We start from the raw sequence: 20812 nt of genomic DNA, 5'->3' as shown, positions 1-20812 counted from the left end.
GGAGAAGAAAACATTATTCTATCTGCTTAGGTCTTGAGTAGCTAGTTGATCAGTAATGGGCTCGTCTGTGTTATCGACTTAGTACTAACTCGCAAGTTTGGGGAAGTGTCGTAACATTTCTGCGCCTATTTCACGGTACTTTGGTAGCTAACGTACGGCTGCGTGAGTGTGAAACGCTTCCAATTACAAAACTAAATCCGAAAACAAATTGCTTGCCGACCACATTATCCCCCAGTGGTTCACCCTACGGTCAGTCTGGCCAAAAATGGCGGCTGCTGCTAATAACTCCCGTACGGACGGACAGGGCGGAGCGAAGGGGTGTTATGGGGTTGCAAACATGCAAATTTAATTTGCTCGTATGCACCCAGGCGGTCGCCGCCGACCGAGCTCGTTAGCCCGTCTATTGTACACTTATTAATTCAACTGTATAATTTATGACGATACAATTTTCAACGCTGGAACGCTGTGCGTTGGGTGCATAAATTGTTTTAATTGAAAGTTAATGCGGGCAAAGATATAGTGGAGATATAATCCTCAACGCTGGATATCTGCTACTTCTAATTAGAGATAAGCTACACTATATATTTTGTAGTAAACAAAGTTGAATGTACCCACATATTTCGCGTGTCGAGGAAACACTAAAATAATTCTCGGAATAAATTCATAATCTGTATGTAATGTAAGAGATCAAACAGTACATAAAAATATAATATTAGACTAACTGACTATGATCTCCGCAATCTAGACAAACAAAGAATAGCGATCTTGTTTAAAAGAATACAAATCATTTAAAGCTTTATGTTTAAGATGTAGAGTTGAAAACCTTCTGGCACGAACGCAGTGAGTTCAAGACTACGTCGATACGTAATATCGTTAAGATTTTGAATGAAAATACCATTATGCATAAAAGACGTTTCATTACGAATTTGCAAACTAATGAACAATTGATAGCCGTGAATGAGGACTGAAATGTCTATGGGTTTCTATTGCAATGCGGTTCCTCTGCTATGAAATTTCATAGCAATTTTGCCAGCATCTAAGCTCTTGAAGGGCTCATAGGAGGCCGGCGTGTTATTTTCATAGGTACTTCGTAATAGTCAGTTTAAAGCGTTTTAATTACGGAGCTGCTATTCCAAGGGTGTAATGCGCCCTTAAGCGCCCAACGACGCAGGCTCCCTTATGTGCTTGTAAACTATGATAGGGCCACGTTCCAAGCGTGTTGTCGCTTAAAGGACCCAGTTTCGTGTTTGTATTACTGTGTTAAACAGTCACAGTGTTTACCCAGTTAATTATAATAGGCTATAATTTAGCTGTTTATACGTAGTTCATCGTATAAAATAGTTTTGTGTCATAAGTTTTTAATAGGCCGGATGTTTCACGACATTGAAGTGAGAAATATCGTTTTCCCGGTGCGTCTATAAAGCAACCCACGGCCCAGTTTTTTTCTTACACTTGTCTCGATGAAAAATGTAGATAACACAACAAATTCCCAAAGTTGATATTAATCACACCGTAAGATAGGCTCATTTCCGTCACGCTACTTATCTCGTCCATTCAAGTGTCTCGTTATAAATCTTAAGTATTTAATGAACCAGAAAATATCTAAGCGCAATTAAGGGGCTTTAATAACTCAAGAACGCGCTTAATATTTCCCCCCAAGCCCCCACCCTTGTTATAAGACAAGTGATTAAATCGCGCCTCTCACGCGTTCCAGGGACGGAGTCCGCCATTTGCAATGCCGCAATTATAATTAAAAATTAATCCAGATTCATGAAGTTTCATTAAATTTCTTCTTTGTAATTTTTAGAATTTTAAATCGAGGCATTAATATGGATGGTAATGTTATGAAGAAACTCGTTGCTTACATTTATTACTGACGTCTTTGAAATGCAACCCTTCAGTTCAAAACAGTTTTCATTACATATATCTACACAAAATATGCAGAATGATAGAGTAATTCTGGGAGTTATTTAAGACGCACCTTTACTTACATTACGGGACCGTGATATAAGGTCTTTAACATGACGTTTCAAGCATATATACGAGCTTGGGTGAGCTGTTATGTTCATAAAGCTACACGTGGAATTGCCCAACATACAGTTATGTTAATGTCGGACCTCCCTCACCGGGCCAAAAAAGATAGGATTGCAAATTTGCGGCGGACAATTTATGATGGCCGTATAGCTCCCCTCAGGCCGTGGGGGTAAAATAGACCTATTGGCATTTGGGTGAGCTAGGCGCGCTCGTTGTCGGCCAAAATGACCCTAAACATTTTATTTGGTAGCATCGCTATTCACGTAACGTGTTGGAATGGCTCCGACTAATCTTGAGCTACCATTTAGGGGTGTTTGTGCGCGGATTTCAAATAAATATGTCTGGAGATTACACGCGTTCGTATGGGGCTTTAACGAGAGCGCGTAACATAAAATAATACGTTTTATTTTTTGTTGGAGCACCTTGCGTATATAAAGCTCATTTTTGCTACTTACAGGGAATGAAATACGGATCTGCTTCAAAATGTGGCATATTACTGTATTTTGCTGTCTATTTGCTATTATTAATATTAGTGGGTACTACCCATCCGTAATCCCCGTTTGCATATTATCTGCACCTCCACAGCTAGGGTACGCACATAATCCATAGATTTACATGAGTTTGCACCCCCAGGCAACATCACATTACACAACCGCAGGGTGCAAGAAATTATGCGTTCAGAGTCCGCTCGAATCCCAATTTATTGGCAATCGATTAGCGCCAGCCAGAGGGCTTTGTTTAATTGGAGTGCTACCGTGATTGGATTAACGGACTCAATGGAAAGCCCCTATTATTTCCTTAAGTAATGAACCAAAAGGTAAATGTATATACACAAACATTTCACTCGGAAACAGCCAGTGCGTAGGTATCTACGTAATGTGGTCTTTTTATCCCCAAGCGTAATTTGTTCCATGTGTTGTGTTCGTAGATTTATATCACTTAAATAAATACATGGAGTTGAATAGGAACATATTGTGTTCGCCACGTCCACCAAAATAAGTACTTATCTGTATTCCCACGTCGATATCTTCCCGAATGTAAATATGACACCCCATAAACTGAATAGTTTATCGGCTGCCACTACCATTCCAATTTATTCTGGTCATTTTTGTCTATTTCGAGGGTGACCAATTTTTAGGGGAGAATTTATGAGGTTTATTGTAGTTTTTTCGGGCTAATACCACCTTAGGACCAGTCGTGTGGTCAGCTTACTAACGAACTAACAATGTTTACCGAAACCTGTTTCACTCATTGTGAACTCCAAGTTATTGAATCGTTCAAATGGACTACCTTTACGGATCACGTACCAAAGTTAATCAGTTAACAATTTGATTTACAATGTGACGAAGTCTTTGAAATCTCTGACAAAAACCTTTTTGTAAAAGGATTTGTTAAACAAAATTACTTAGGTATCATTGTCCGAGGTTAAACAAGTTACCTTCGTGTGAAACGATTATTATGCCTACATACTACCAGTTTAAATGTTAAGTACTCATACATAAATGTTTTACATTAAGTGTCAAGCGACACGTAAAACCCATAAATTTGTATCAGCTTTACAATTTATCAAGTAGATATAGATCGGTATCGTTCAGTAGTCGCCTTCCCGCATTGTAATCCGTTGTTTAGGACAGTATGCGGAGCGAACTAACAAAATATTCTGATCTCGTAGCGAAGTAACGCCCTCAGCCGCCGGCCCCCGCTATTTATACCTCTGTTATTGGCACTTCTTCAATGTCAGACGCACCCTGCGCCTGTCCCCTGATCCCCTAAACCCCACGGATGCCCCTTCCTATCCCTCCAACATACATTACACAACACCACTCGAATGCTAACGGCTGTATAAAATTATATCAATTGCATGGATTTTATTGTCAAATTATAATTTCAAATTCGGCACCTCGTACATCATGTGCAGTGGAAGGGTTAGGTACTTCTCCCCTCGGTTACTTCCCCAACTACAAAGTAGTAGCACAACTCGCGACTCATTGAAATCTTGTCGTCCATAACGGAGATACACATCGCTATGTAAACATGGAATTTATCGCGACTCAGTATCCGGTCGGTGAATACTAAGAAACATGCTAAATAACTGGTATTATTACAAAAATATATAGAAATATCGCCTTAATTACGTTAAAGGGCTGGCCACTCATATGTGTGTTTGCTTCATTGATGTATAAAATCGTTTACATTATCGATTATCAAACACGGCGTATTTTAAGATTACAGATGTAAGCATCACTATTTATATCGAGCGATTGAGCTGCAACACTCGTATCATGTTTGACTGCTCTTGATGAAAATACGCTGTGCGTTTAAGTACTTATGTATTGCTATACTAATACATTCAATAGATTTTTTCTACTTTTCAGTATACATTGAAGTAATATCTACGCAAGTAAATTCTAACAGTTTACGCAATATTAATGATGTGCTCTGTTAGGTACTTTAAGCGTTTTGTTGATCTCAACCCTACATTAGACTGAACAAACAAAATTCGTCTGTATAAGAAAAAAACAAAGGTAAAGTTATCTCTTAAAGCATCTAAGTTTAGTTTTCCGGAAACTTATGATACGTATCAACATAAACTTATGTGTTACATCTAATAAGTAAATTGTAGTAGAAAGGTTAAGTACTACGTAAGCATATCCGGACTAAATAAAATTTCCTTTATGTTCATAATAAAATTACGAATAAGCAAAAACAAGTCGTGGGTGGTAACCGCTTGTAATTAACAATTCTTGATTACAATTTTCCAAGCCTCATTTACATAAACCGTAGGCAAAACGAGCGGGGCCTAGATTAAATCCATAATTCATGTTCGTTACACGAATGTAAGATGAGAATGACATTGCAAATACCATTTACCATATACCTAGATAAAGTCATTAATATATTTTCGTTATTAATTCGAGTATCGCATTAAAGGAGTCGGCTGACCTCAAAAGGCAGGCGCGTCAAAAATCTCCATATCGTACAATTAAGCTTCTCTACAATAAAATCAAGTTTTAATTTCTTATTAGTGGCGATTAAATTACTCTGAACGTCGCCATAATTGGTTGGAGCGGGCCAATGATGCCTTTTACCTTCCACCAGGACAGGATGAAGCGAAGTGATTTTTCTTGTTTAAAAAACCCAACAAAAAAGTCCATAGGTATTCCCTTTTGTGTTTTGGGAGCGGGAATGTAAATTTGTGGGTCACACAAAATCTCTTTAATAATGACGTCATTTGTTATGTGTAACGAGCACACAGACTGTTTGACGGTGTGTAAATGTTACAAAAGTTGTCCTATATGATTTCATAACATTTTAACACGCAGATCAAAGCATCTGTTTGATTTTACTCAACTTTTGTCATAAATCTGTAAGAATGTTCACATTAATTTTTATTAGACTCTTTCGTAGGATGAGACGAGGAACTAGAAAGGAAAAAAGCTTTATAGTCTTTACTTATCTCTCCGTAAAAGTTATGCGTGAAACTGACGTATTTTATGTTAAATATGTTTGTCTATTGACTATAAAGAATGTTGGTATTTTTACGTAACACAATTCAATAATTCTAATATTTTACCTACATATTCATAATATAACTAGGCAAATAAACTCACTCAAAGATCTAACAATCGCCTAAAAATTTTAAGATCGTTTCGACTCCATTGCCCATCGACCGCTGTCCGTAACATAAAGAAACAAAACGAGCGTACACGATACGATCCGAACAATGCCGAACCCGTATCGGGCTCGAGGTGTCGCCCCATTCCGCAAAAGGCCTTACAAAGGTGAAACATACCCCCACTCTCCCCACCATATATCAAGATCCGTATCTGAGATTTACGGAGCTCGCTGTGACCGCGATTGTATCTCTGAGATTAATGCGCAAGAGTGTCGTACGAACAGCCCTAACGGCCTATAGGTAGGTAAAGCCGATGTTCCTTTCTTCGCCTTATGTACTACCTTCCCACTGATTTAATACGACTTGTTTACCATAGGATTTTTGATGTTAACTGATAACGGGCATGGCTATACCCATTAACATTAATTCAATTATGTATCTGCGAATGTTGAAATTATACATAGCTTAGTCTTATTTATGCGTTTAGATTGTGAATAATGTTTTTAACATTACATGGGATTAAGTATGAAAATGAGTGGCTGGTTCTATTTGCTTGGGTAGGCTTTGTAGATACCGTAGTACCTATCTATTAAATCTCGTTTATATATAATTATTATTGGAGTAAATTAAAAAGGATTTATAAGGAATTGTATGCTTTAAATGATTTTCACACATTGTATATTGTATACTCTCATGTAAACTTTCGAGATCGCATAAAGAGTAACGTTTCGGAGCTTAGAACATAATCGTAGTTCACATCTATTTTCCATAACCGTTCGAGCTTAGTGGCATGAAATGTCAGTAAATCACCTCCGGGCATGTCGCCCGGCTTCCTCGTACGTGTGTAATGCGCAACTCTGGTCAGCGAGCCAATTTGTTTTTATTGAGACTACCCTCGAGTTATGCAAACTGGTCGGAAACGCTGAGCCCGCTGTAAACAAACTTAAACGCGACTAATATATGTTGACCTCTGAGGGAGCACGACGCATTACTGATTGGGCGGCACTAAACGGGTCAGAACGAAGCGGCATTGGTGGCCAGGTCTACCTTTAATCTCGAAGCGAATGTTTTCACAAGCGTCTGCGTTTGGCCTCCGAGGCCGCGGTCAGGCGTGTGTAAACAATACTCTACGTTAATAGAGATATAAATTGTACGCATTCCATTTAATCCCTTTGAAAGCAATCAGCTCCTATAGCGTTACGAAACTCCGTTATCGGGTGGAACAGACGCGTTGCCACGTTGTTTCGTCGCCTTCATGTGGACTTTCTAACTTTAGGCCGCGGCTATGTGTAACAAACGTTAGATCAAACTCTCCGAGGCGCTACGAGCGGATCCTAAACCAACATCGCGTTCATTGTAACGAGCATAAAGCGAGCTATATATTTATTTGTAGCACCATACGTTCTAAGTAATGACAGCGTCAATTTTGAAATAACCAATAAACTGTCTGCAATGTAACATTAGCATTAGCTGGTAGCTAAATTTCAAGTCATAGCAGACGAATAAAATAAATTTCGTAGTAGTGAACTAGCAGACGACATCGTATCTATATTAGCATAACGTAGTTGGCATAAACGAAGCAAACTAAAGCTTTCAGAAAGTTCGACGGACTGTTGAACAATGCCTCCGTTCACATTCTTGTAGCTATTGAGTCACGTTTGTGAGCGTTATGTACTAATAACACGCTGTATTACGTACATAACCCTATGTATTACTGCGCAGAACATTGTTGTTTCAGTCAATAATTTGGAATGAAAATTAGCTGCTTTATAAATATATAAATCAACATGGAATACGTTATCTGATCTCTTGCTGTATAAATCAGTCATACAGTATACACGTATCATTAATTCAGTAAAGTAATGCATTAAACATTTATTATATTTATTTATTTTGAGTTCCAGGTAAACGTGTTGACTGTTAAATATTTATGTGGATTTCCAATAGGTACCTACCTACATACTTCTACGCCATTTATAATGCTCATCTAAAGTTTTTTTACCTCACTACTGGCTTCCATCCTTCCCAGATTCTAAGAATTTAAACACTTTTTGTTTAAGAGTTTGATCGATGTAATATTTTTTCGATACCTATCCGAATATGCTATATGTGTGCTAATAACTCTATTCTATACAGCAAACAAGAAATTAGTAAAACTCAAAGTCACCTGCATTTATTTATTCTTTCGTTAATTTTATAAATGTTAATTAAATGCAATTTGCAATTAATTAAATTTTAGATCGAATAAACAAATTAATAATATTTGAATGTCAAACCTTCTGTTTGCATGAAACGTTTTGTGTGCTTGTAACAAATCAGTGCAATGTGACTATACTTTGATCTATACACGCTTTGAGATGGCGATTATAGTAAACTCCTAAACCCCATCAGTGGTCTCTCAAAGACTGATGATGGTGAAATAACACCATAGTTATTTTTTAATTGTAAGTAGAATTTATATATAGAACTAAGGATTTTCATTAAATACACACAAGAAAGAAAATATTTGATAAATACCAAAATTTAAAAATGTTATAAAGAACTTTACTATAAAATTATACAGCACAATCTATTAAGTTCTAAATATAAAATAAAAAAGTTGTACACGATTTTAGTAAAATATCATTCAGTGTTAGTACACTACAAGTGTTGTATTTGAATGCATCACAAGTCCTGGTAGTGTGAAATGTATTATTTAGCGAATTCAAACAACTTGATCGATAGTCGGGTTTGTAATAAAATATTAGTTTTATGCCAACAGGATGCAAATTAAAATTGCAAATAACACCTTTAAATGCACCTTATCGTATAAAAATAAACACAATTTCGTTGAATTTTTATACGGTCCTTATCACAAAGGAATCTATTGAAATTTTACATTCCAAGTATATAAAGGGCAATCATTATTATTAATACCTACTGAAATGAAAGGAAGAAGTCAAGGTGACTGAATATTTCTTTGCACTGTAATTTGACTGAGGTATAATTTGCGTTCTAAGAAATAACAAGGTTAAGAATGGAGTCAGAATGTTAATTGTGGTATATTGAGTCCAACAATCAAGACGGAGACAACCTCTGTCATGTACTTACGGCTTATTCACAAAAAAATAATTCCAAGAAATGTGTTGAGTTCCAAAAGTTGGACGTCGCGCATGGTCCGTTTTACTGTTTTATTAAAATCATTAGCTGAATCTGATTCCGTGAATTTGTTGAAATATGAGGCCTGTGTACATTCAGCAATGTTTGTATAATTTAATTAAAGAACCCGTTTCATTCATGAAGTTTAATAAAAAATGGATCTGTTGTTTGTTTGGTTTCATATTCAGTTTGGCTCCTATCAATATCTAACTAGACCGTCTACTTAATATATCAAAACCTTCCTAGAAAACAGTTGAAGTGGCGATAGAAATCGTACCAAAATCAGGCGAGTAATTTTCGAGATTATCCTGAAGATACATATCGACAGATAGACGATAGAAATTTGTTTTTTTAATGTGTAGTGATGAAGTGTATAATGGTATTGATGGTTTTACTATTTTATGTAGAACTGGTCTGTTTAAGATCTTAGTGCTGCTTGGGTATGTATTATTTAAAGTCATGTTAATCAAATAATCTACACTAATGGTTTTCTTGAGTAATGTAATTTTGCATGCGTTTGAAGTTTCATTATAAATAACCCTACATTATGACGTTAATTCGAACATTTTTGTATATACTTTGTAAGCCTGTCAGTTCATGTAAAATATTATGCTTGTAAACAGCTATATTAGGTTGATATACTATAAATTGGTCCTATTTATTGAGGTTTGAATATTCATATATATGCGGACTCAAATCTAAATTTTAATTAAGTATTAATTAATTATTTTAGCATATATACTGGTTAAAACTACGAATAGATCTAAATTACTCAGTTAAAATGTTGTAATTATGGTTGTTTACATTTAGTGTACAAGTCCTAAGCCTATTAGGTTTAGTACCTAAGTATGACTTAATACTCATAATTATTAATCTTCCTACGGATCTAATCTACCGACCAATAAATTAATACAATTTTGACAATCCACAGAATAAATATTCATTACTCAAGCTTGAAATACAGCTTATCCTTTCTAGCTAATTGAGAAACGAAAATGAATATTAATAAAGCGTAAGAACTAAATTATTGAGCTAATAAATTAATAGAATTAGGTAAATTCGTAGCTATACTGAAATTGGTTAAAGCGAAACGTGTTTAGTAAATCAGAGATTTGTCAGTTGTACTACAATTTTCAGGGGCGATGAACTTTTAGTTTTCTTGGCCAAATATAGTAACGTTGCGCAATGTGGCAGCATCAACAAATACAACCTTGGGTAGCGCACAGTTGTCTTGTTCGTCTAATGAATACACATTTGATAGTGTGAGTAATCAGAGTACAACGCAGACCATGTTATGTAAGATACAAGAGCGGCATTGACATTATTCATTGAACGAACTTGAATAAAAAATATTGTAGGCCAACACATGTTTCTACTTTGATAAAATGTTTAAACTCTTTCATATTCGTTCTCTTTTACGGAATTTATGACCGCACTTAAATTAGGTTTTAGTTTCATTTAAAATTATCACTAGGTATAGTATTTTAATCAATTTTTCGCAGACATTAAAACTATGCACAAACAGATCGTTCGGAATAACGATAAGATTATATTAAAGTACCTACTTATTCACTGTTCTTAATTATAAAACCTGCTGACCTTAAGAAAGCTGATTTATGTCGACCAAGTAGTTTATAAACGACGAATAAGTAAAGAAAACAAGAAAACATTATATCTCTCGCATTGCTTAATAACTTGCGCCCTCTATCTTTCCGTGCGGAGAATAAGTTCAAAATAAGACATCTTAATGTTAAAATGGATGCTTGAAATATCAACACAGTAGAGCGAGCCAAGAGATAGCAGAATAAGGCATCGGTATCTACCATTTTATGCATGTACAAAGGTAACTTATTTGGCGACGCGACGGAGTCGTGCTCGTGCATCTACGCATTCGCAATGCGCAACATGACAACGCGACTTGGTGGTCAAATAGACCATTATGGAAATTAATTTCCGTCTAAAATACTTTGGCGCCTACAACTCATAAACGTCCGCAGCTCGTATTAAAACACTCGTATATTATGATCGCATCGAATTACTACAGACGAAGTTATTATACTGGTGTTGAGACGTTAAAACATCGACAACACAGCGATAGTCGATTGTATAACAAATAAAATAAAAAATAAAACAATAAATCTTCGATTGGTTTTACCAAACGAGTTTACGCGGAAAGATTTTAAACGCCCGTGAATAAATCAATCGTTGTTTCCCAACTCTTTACTTTTTAATGACTTTTAAAAAGACTGCGTCTGTTGCTGAAGCGGTTCACAGATGTGGGCCCAGCTGTTTCTATGACAGTCACGTTCACGAATCTGACAATGTGTTTGTACTACACTACGCCACGGGCTTGGCTCGTTAAATTTTTATTGCCACAAGGTCGCCACTTTATGGTCAATTCTCAACAGTTATTGTTCGCGGACAAACTTTTTTTTACAACACTAGCGTCAATCACTTTATAACGGTAGAGTTACGATTGACAGTGATTAAGTCTTAATTGTTATGACGCTATAAAACTCCTTTTTATATACTCTGTAACTGTTATGATTATCCATTTTTCACATTGATACACTGTTTGTATATTAATAACGTCATCTGGTGATAAAATTGTGTTGAGAACGTACTTTCACAATTGAATAAACGAGCTGGCGAAGTGATAGATTTATATTTGAAGATGGATATAGAGGACTCGCATGTAGGTATGCAATGTGAAGGCACGTGAGCGTCGTGGTTACGTTTATTATAAGTGCGGGTTCTGTCCTGACTTGTGGCGCAGAACACCGTATGATAACAAATAATGTTTTGACTACGATTTTGGCGATATCGACTTTCAACAGCCGCAAAGCGTCCGTAATAAAGCAATTTGCGGGCGTGCCAACAAAACAATGGAACCCTTTCTAAGCTTGTTTTAAATTGCTTTCGACGCCGTGATTTAAAACCCTTTGACTTATACCTTATTTGTAAACATCTTGTGAGCACAAAGGGATTGTTGTTTATAATAAAAAAAAGAGAAATTTGCGCAACCCTATTGCAACGTACCTTTTGTTTAGATTTTTCAATAAATGTACAAAAAATATTGTGAAAGTAACTTGTCTCTAGGCTCGAGTTTTATGGTTCCGTAAGCTATTTCAAAATAACTAAAACTATGTACCTATCTAATCGATATAAAAAGTCGATTACCACCGATATAATAATAATAAATAAGTAGGTACACACCAAATAGATACCTATAAAATATACCTACTATATAGGAAGGCAAAAATGTTAAATCGTTTACAAAACACGCTCCGTTTCAAGATTGCGTTTGAAGGACCGGGATGCGGCCATCAACTAAAAATTTATTGTTATAGTTATTAAAGATGGGGGATTTAAATGCTACTCGGGTGCTCCCAACTTGCTTATTTATATTACTTTCGGGAGGAAAATACGCCCGCGTTGTAAATACGAAAGGAAAACGGCCAAGGGAAATAATTGTGGAGCTTATCTATACGGAACACCAGTTACCAAAAATTGAAAGTCCTTGACCATTTTTGTACCTTAATGGTTGGTTGCGTAATGTTGACCCACTATTAAAACCTTTTGTTCTTAGAGAAAGTTTGTATTTATTGCGAACCTTTTAAACCCTTTTTCGTCACTTTTTTGCAACAGGACAATAGAGTGGCGATTGTCCATTCTTGATGGTAAAAAAAAAACAATGAAAGAGAGATTTTTTCGCAAAAAGAGCCGCGTAAACAAACGTGATACATGATGCAAAATACAGGTAGCATTGAAGGGTTTATCAATACACCTTTGATGTTTTTTTATAAACAAATTCTTTGTAGGTATTGTTCACCGACACAAAATAGGTACACAGAAAAGAAATCGTCCAATAAAATTTAAAAAACCTTAAATATAAATTAAAATAATATTGTAAAAATAATTAATTGTCAAAAAAAGGTTTGATTGCAATAATCCCACAAAGCCATATCAAATTAATAATTGCAACATAATTTTACGACAGCCTTCAAACGATTTTTTAACTTGAATCATCACACACATTCGACAAAGAAATCACAGTTTTATCCCTTTACTGTTATGTTTTATTTTTCCTTGAAACCTTTTAAAACAATGAATTCTAGTCAGCAGTATAAGCAGCAACCAATGTTGTGACTGAAGACAATTATATTTTGTCTATCACCTGACCTAGTTTTGAACAAAAACTGCCATTGAAAAGCCTCAAATAATATTTTTGACACAATCATTTCTTAGCCCAAATGGCATACGAAACGACTTTATTTAATTCAAAACAATTTATCTGACATTATTTCACGTTTTAATATCAAAAATGTCAGAAGAAGTGGTTTTTAAAAGTTCTGTCATTATTGTTTTAAAATATCACTTCAGATTGAGAATTCCGAAGCGTATTAGTAACCATTAACAATGCTGTTTAGTCGTATGTGTGTTAAGATTCCTACGCCTAAACTAAATATACTTAAAACTAAAAGAAAATAAATTTGAAACGATAAATACCATTGAACTCACCGCAGACCACCCGGTCGAAGGGGCTCATCCAATCTGGAAATGGAAAATCTATTATCAATCGTATTGAAAGTTCATAGTTTCGGCCAAGACACATGCACAACACTTAAAGCCTAAACAAAAAGTAAAACGTTCATTCTATTGAATGGTGAGGTAAAAATAAATAAGAATAACGCATTGGGTGATTTAAAGTAAAATATACTTCCTACTTAAAATGTAGAACTGTTAAAAAATAAAGGGTATAGAAGCTTTCTAATTATTAGAATATTTGTTAAAAAACGCAATTCAACAAGGTTATATTTACTATCTCACTATCTTTGTGAATAAAAATATTTTAGGAATATGATTTAAAAATGAGAAAATGAATTCTAAAATCAATATAAGCCGGTAGTTTTAGTAACTAACTAATAGATTAAAAGTAAATTTAAAATTAGGTGAACCATTGAAGTATAATAGTTTTTATTACAATAATACTACTATTGAAAGATAAAATCGACCGTAAAAATGAAATTAAGCATTTCCACAAAGACAATGCTTACCTATTTTAAACGAGTATAAACTACTAGAAGAATTGACTGTTAATTACTTTTAATCGCGAATCTAAATTACGAGTAAAACATTTTTAATTACACTTTATCAATTAAGGCTGTTATTTCGTTTTTATTGAGCGCTGAGTACAACAATGTTAATTCAAATAGCACCGTAGTCTGGGAGCTAAATAAATTGCCGACAGTATAGTATAGATATTTACAGTAAGTTTGATCCAATCTTGTACAATGAATCATAGCTACAGTTGATTTCTTTTACAAATAAAAACCAACTCACACGTGTGTGTGAAGAGAGTTCAAAATTACACTAGATTTTGTCTAAAGATTAAACACTGGTTCGTTGGATAAAAGTGTGTTATAATTTCTTTTATTTTAACTACGATAGTATCGTTTTTAAAAGCAAATATATTTGAGAAATATGTATTTTACGGAGGTAAAAATTGCACTGTGTTTAAAATCTAATATTATTATTTTTCCTTAGGCCACAATGTGTAGGTTATTTAAGGGTTATTAATTAGAAGCAAAAAAATATACGTAGGCAAAGAATATACGTAAATCTCTACGTAAAGCAGTTATCGTTTATACAGACATGACATCTGTTATTGAATTATTATCCTATTAAAATTTTCTGGCATTACATCAAAATCAAAAAGTTATTTTTGAACAGAGAGCTAAATAAAATCGGCTTAGAGAGAAAAATGAGGTAATGATGTCTTAAAATATTATCTCTGCAAATATAAGAACTAAAACTGAATGTCCAATCAAAAATATTGAGCGAGTAGCAGTTCAAGCAACGTTTAAAATTAACGAGTTTTATCTATCGGAAACATTTAAATTGTCTCGATTGAGTGCAGTCGTTAATTACACGGCGAATGCATAAAAAATCGATTATACGAATCGTACGTCGTATATCGATACTCCAAAATTCACAACTCATTTCGAGATAACAACAGGCTTTCGGTTTTTTAATTTTAAACTGTCGAAACTTTCGAAAGGCGGTGCAACCCTAAAATGGAAAAGGTTAAAAGTTTTGTATCAGTCCCATATTTCACTGGGAAAAGATAATGATGTTATTTTTCAACTTGAATGTTTTTATTGTTTTTGGAAACCCTGCAACAGAGTAGAAGGTCGTAAACATGTGCGAATGAATCAAGATTCTTTAAAATTTTAATTTAATGCAAGTAAATTGTATCTACCTTACTTTGTTTAGTAACTAAAATACTTAAAAGTTTAATATGACTATCACAATTTAATTAATAACGTGTTACAAATAGCAATCAATAGTATAAAGGGCTTTTGATGGCATGTGGGTTCCGATTGCTCACGCCGCGCTACGATTGGCTGTAAACGACGGCCATATTTGTTTGGCGCATGCGCTCTACACGCTTCACACATGTGAATGGGGTTCTTCTCTTCCGCGGTACACCATGTTTACTGTCAAATGCGCGTTGGGTTTGATGTTAAAATGACTAGGTGTTTTATTAAAAACTTTGCTTTGTTATTGTTATTGAAGTATCTAGCTAGAAATGTTTTGATTTCACTTAAAATATTACCGATTTTAACTAGTTCCTTAGTATCTTATTTATTCTTACGCACCCTTTTGTTTATTATAGTTAAATCTTATAATTGAATGTTTGGGGAAACATTGGATGTATAAATCTGAGACACGTGTTGAGTTTTTTCCATTCAACAGTAACGATGAAAAACAAGAAACATTGAATCGCACTAAAGTTCATTCAAACTAACACTAGTGTAGTGTTTGAACGTAATACGCTCTTATACTGTCAAATTGTTGTAGAATGTTGCGCGTTACGACGTATAACTGTCGGCTACTGACAAGTCCGCCATTTTAATTTCGTGTGCGCGCGCGCAAGCACCTGCCGCGATATTTTTATCTTCCCGAGACGAATTTTCACCTACATCAGCCCGGACATTTTTATATGCCAACATTGCCGACAAATCACAAAAATAGTCCATTGCTAAACAAAAACAAGATGATTATAGCCTATTTTATATAATTCCAGTGATGTATGAGGCTGTTATGACGTTATATTGGCTTTGATTTTTTTGCATGACACTGGGTTGTCTGTGCCAAGAGCGTCCATTCAGTGTTAGGTAGAAAAAAGTTTGTTTCACACATATCTTATGGAGGTCTAACTATAACTACACCGCAGCCTAAGATATTTATACGCAGATTTTTTTGGCATAATTATGATGTAGTTTATCAAATTAAGTCATGCGATTACGCTTTTTTGAGAGCTCTATAATTGCTTAGGTATTTTGGAATCGGCAGTGAAATGGAATTTTATAAACGGCACTCTAGACTTCTGTTTTGAATTTCGAATATTTTTTATCTACCCATTCATATTATTTTAATTCAATTATGATTTTTATTCTTGTGAGTGTTAAAAATACTATCTAGCCTATTTGATTTTCTATGGCAAGATTGATTTTAGTAAAATCTTTAATTTTTATTATTTATTTTAAGTAAGATGATTAAAGGCAACGAAACATTCAAGTAAAATAGGTACCTAATATGTTTTTTTTTTTTGTTTTTATGGTATACCAATATATATAAGCTTTGGTATACTAAAGTTACAATATAATAGTCTTAATTGATTGATTTATCGTCTTATGTACGAAGGTTATTATAATAAATATTACCGATGAAATCATCCATAAATTAACATTTATACTTTATATAAAATATTGGAAATATATTAACTAAATTTAAAACGGTGAGATAAAAATTATATACATTTAATTATATTATATTTAATTTATAATTGGTATTCAAATAGGTAATATATTGATTTATACAACTTTGTCTTGTCACATAAAATTGGTTTCTTATTTTTATATTAATTAATATTACGTTCAAATAAGTTTTAATTACCTAATGTGTTATTTTTATACTTATCTACTTATTTCAAAATTTTCTTGTATATTTTTTATTCCCATTACGTCTATAGATAAGATAAAAATTGTTTTATGTTGTGGTATGTATATAAATAGGATCATTCTAATTTCAAATGATTTTTAAATTCAGAATCATTTATAATTTTGTCTATTTTTAGTAAAATTTACATCTCAACAAATTTAAATTATCTTTATAAATTAAAATAAGTAATTGTCGGTACGTTTATAAATAAATTAAGTAATTTATAATACATTTTAGATATTTTTTTATTTAGGTAATATTACCTATTCTTCTCTTTCATTGTTTCATTCCTAACTCTGTAATTTAGATTTAATTGGGTGGTAAAAAGAATGGCAAACAATTTAATAATTTTAAGGTACAATTTTACTTTAATAAATATTATTTACTTAATTTAATATGTACTTAATACGCGTATGATAAATCAATCAACCACTGTCAAGCCCAGTTATAGGTACCTATATATTTACCTATTTTTAATTGAAAGTTTATTATAAAAGTATTTACCTCCCAAATACTGAATAATCATTAATTAATATCTAAATCTCAATTAATTAAATATTGTTATACCTAAATATGTGATTTTCTTTATAAAAAAGGTATAAAATTAAAATAAATTCCTATTAATAAATTTTTAACTATATTTTGAAATATATAAGAAAATAATTAACTATTTTTTTTTCAAAATGTCTTTATATACTAATAATGTACGCTATACCTATTACAATATATATAATTTAAACTTTATTTATTTTAGATAAAACTCAAAATGTTAATTCGTGAATCCGTTTCCTAATTCTGTCCCATAAAACAATTAAAAACGTTTTTCTAATCATCCAATTCAATTGAATGCGATATTTAGCCCTATAATAACGGAAGATTGATGGTAAGCTAATAAAAAGGAGTATAATAAAAATAATTGCGCTATTGTATGCAAAGCGTACAGGCACTTCGAGACTGTAATCGTTCGCCTTTTTTGAGTACTAAGTAGACCTCACAAGATTAAATGGTTTTGGTACTCTATACGAGCAAATATAAAACTTTAAAGATAGTTATATATATTATACATAGGTATATATATAATTATATTAAGGAACTTTATATTTTTGACCTATTTCCTTTGTAGTGTTTTATTTTAAGTGTCTTCTTACAAATATTTCAACTAAAACATACTTAAATAAAATTAGCTAACAGTAAAATATTTTAATGCATTCTCTTTCAAAATACATTCCGTTTTAATAGCCATTTTCCTACTAGATTAGCTTTTAAGAATATGTAATTACTTGAATATATTGTTAATGATAATTAGTTAATGTAGGTACAACCGTTTTAATTACTTTAAACTTTAAATAAGACGATAAACGCTAAAACGTTCGAAGGAATTCATTGTATCGGTATTTGGATAATTTAATTTGCTTAAGTAACTACTAACCTATTTTAAATTAAAACAACTTTTATTCTGATATATTAACTATTCGGATTTTTTATTTAAATTGTTAATTTACTGTTTATTAATCAATTCACATTAATTTGATTAACCAAACAGTAATTATAGGCTATTAGGAGTTATTAGGTATTAGTTTTAAGTATAAAATGTTCTATGTAAAGTGTATAAGTAAAGTCCCGCCCATTGCCGTCGGCGGGTAGGGGCGGTCCGAGCGCCGACGACCGACGGCCGAGTGAAACCGAAGAGGACCAACCGAATCGAAGCGCCCGCGCAACATTTACGACCTTTAACCATTGTTTTATGACTCATTTATACAAAAAGACACCCTTATTATTTATTTAATTACCTTATTTCAATTCAACATAACAAATTACATATGTTTTGATTTTATTTTATAGCTAGTATTTATTAAAATAGCTGCTAACTTCTGTCAAAGTTATTTCACACCCGTAAAGGACTCTTGTCCTGATTTATTGATAGTAAAAATAATAATGCTCGGTTTTATTGCATTTATATTGCACTGCCTGAATTATTTTATTGGGACATAAGTGCTAAAATAGTATCAAATGGTTTTAATTTGCAAGAAATAGGTTGAATGCTTTTTTTCTAATTAGAATATCACGTGATGGTTACTAATATTGCCTTTGTTGTTTCTTTTTATGTGTTTTTTTTTTTAATAACTATTTTGTCAAATAATTACGTATAAGGTAACTAAATGGTATTCAATTAACTAAAAGCATATCTTGATAAATTGGATGTTCTTGATAAATGAAAAGTTAACCATAAAGCCGAACAAAAAATGATCTTCTAAAGCAGCAAAATAATAAATAAATTCTATTTTATACGTCTAAAACATTACCATACAAAACGAAAACATTGAGGCCAATTTAATAGCAAAGTAGGTACATAACAACCTATGTACCTACTAAGTCTTCCTAAGGAAACTTTTGTTATACTTTAATAAGCAACAAAAAATATCTAATACATAACAATTGTTTCAGACACGGCAAAGTCGCAAACGATCATGCAGTGAAGGAGTAAAACATTTACCAGTGATGGACATCCAGGGGTACCGCGGTATGTCTGGCAGAGGCTGGGCAGAGCCTGGCTGCGAGCATGCCGCTCCCATAGCATCCACGGTGGCGGCAGACGCAGCTGATGCCGCAGAGGCTGCTGCTTGATGATAAAACTGTGCAGCGGCTGCCATGCTGGCCGATGCTGCCGACACCGCTGCTCCACCGTTGTGCTGGCCCAGCGCGTAGTTCACCATGGGGTCTCCTCCCACAGCCGTCGGGTAACGACAACTCTTGTCATCCGCCGCGGACAAACCGCCACCAGCAGAGAACGGCACCGAACCTCCGAACTGCTGGTGATGCGACACGTAAGGATACATCCTCGCCGGTGCGCCCGGCGATGCTGATGATGAGGATGAGGACCGCTGCGGGCTGCCGGCGCCCGGCGAGCCTGCCCCCAGCGCTGCCGCTCCCAGTCCGCCAGACAGCGAACTCGAAAGCGACGTCGACAGAGACGACGACAGCGAAGACGACAGCGACGCCTCTATAGGCGACGCCCCAGTTCCCGCGAACAAATTCTGGTGGTGGAACTGCTGGTGGTACTTCGGGAGCATGCTATCGATGATGAACTTGGAACTCATCGCTCGGCGGCGACGCGGCGCGCGACGATCGCCTCGCGGGAGATGCGTTTATCGCCGGCGATTCGGATCGATTCTCGCGCGTGCACCTCTACTATGGCCGCGGATCGTTTATGACCCGCGTATGAGGCTCTACGACTCCGAATTCCCCGTCGTGGCGAGCGTTACCGCTGCCGCGCGCCGCGCTCGAGACAGCAAAACACGCCACGTGCGTGCGAGCGAGACGCAACGATGATCGGAGGCGACCCGCCAGAACCCTCTCCGTCTCATTAATTCCTACCTGCGTGGCTTATATTAGAAAGAGATAAAAGCTATTCGCTAACGACCATTGCGACGGCCATTGTTCGTAATGGCGCCGGGCGCCCCGCACCTCCGCACCGACCTCGTCTACACCAATAGTGATCCGGTGCAGAACATTCACCGCCAATCACAAACCATTCCGGCACTTCTAGCTGTCAAATTGAATGGTTTTAAACAGAATTGCAACATTACATTTAATACGAAAAGCATTTTTTATAATTATTTAGAGCTGAATAAAATTTTAAGGTATAAAATTGTTTCTCAAACCAATAAAAGATATTATTCTGATTGTTTAAAAACCGTATTTCCTTTTTCCTTATATGTGCCTGTGTGACTTGTAAGACTCTCAGGGATTGTCATAAAAGCTCCAGATAATTTCTGTTTTTAGTTATTAAGAAGTAGGTCAAACAACCCATTAGGAAAAAAAATAAAATGTAAATTATTTAATTTAAAAAGTTCATATTATTTTATCTACTTAATTATATCCTCTTTATTAAAAGGCATTTCTTATTTATTTTACAGTTTAATATGCTAATTAATGAGATTTGTACTTATTTTCTTTAATACAAAAACATGTCCAAATTTTGATATTTTTGTATTTTTTGGACAAACCGTAATACTT

At 34.5% G+C, this 20812-nt stretch overlaps 1 protein-coding gene across 4 annotated transcripts in view; it reads right to left on the bottom strand.

The window, feature by feature from the left end:
• LOC118269765 (homeobox protein abdominal-A homolog) overlaps positions 1–20485 on the bottom strand; it is a 54678-nt gene extending 34193 nt beyond the window's left edge. The window contains exons 1-2 of one of the 4 annotated variants that reach the window (XM_035585067.2): positions 19290–20485; positions 13310–13342 (exon numbers count right to left, since the gene is read on the bottom strand). In XM_035585067.2, the coding sequence (XP_035440960.1) occupies positions 13310–13342; positions 19290–19893 (637 nt within the window). In that variant the 5' untranslated portion in view covers positions 19894–20485. Of the gene's footprint in view, positions 1–13297; positions 13358–19289 lie in introns of all 4 variants that reach the window. The other 3 variants (XM_035585065.2, XM_035585066.2, XM_035585064.2) reach the window with 3 other exon arrangements.
• Between the last annotated feature and the right edge of the window lie 327 nt (positions 20486–20812).

This window comes from Spodoptera frugiperda, chromosome 30, assembly GCF_023101765.2.
Source record: "Spodoptera frugiperda isolate SF20-4 chromosome 30, AGI-APGP_CSIRO_Sfru_2.0, whole genome shotgun sequence".
NCBI lineage: Eukaryota > Metazoa > Arthropoda > Insecta > Lepidoptera > Noctuidae > Spodoptera > Spodoptera frugiperda.
The sequence above is the reverse complement of the archived record's forward strand: the minus strand, read 5'-3'. Positions and strand labels throughout refer to the sequence as shown.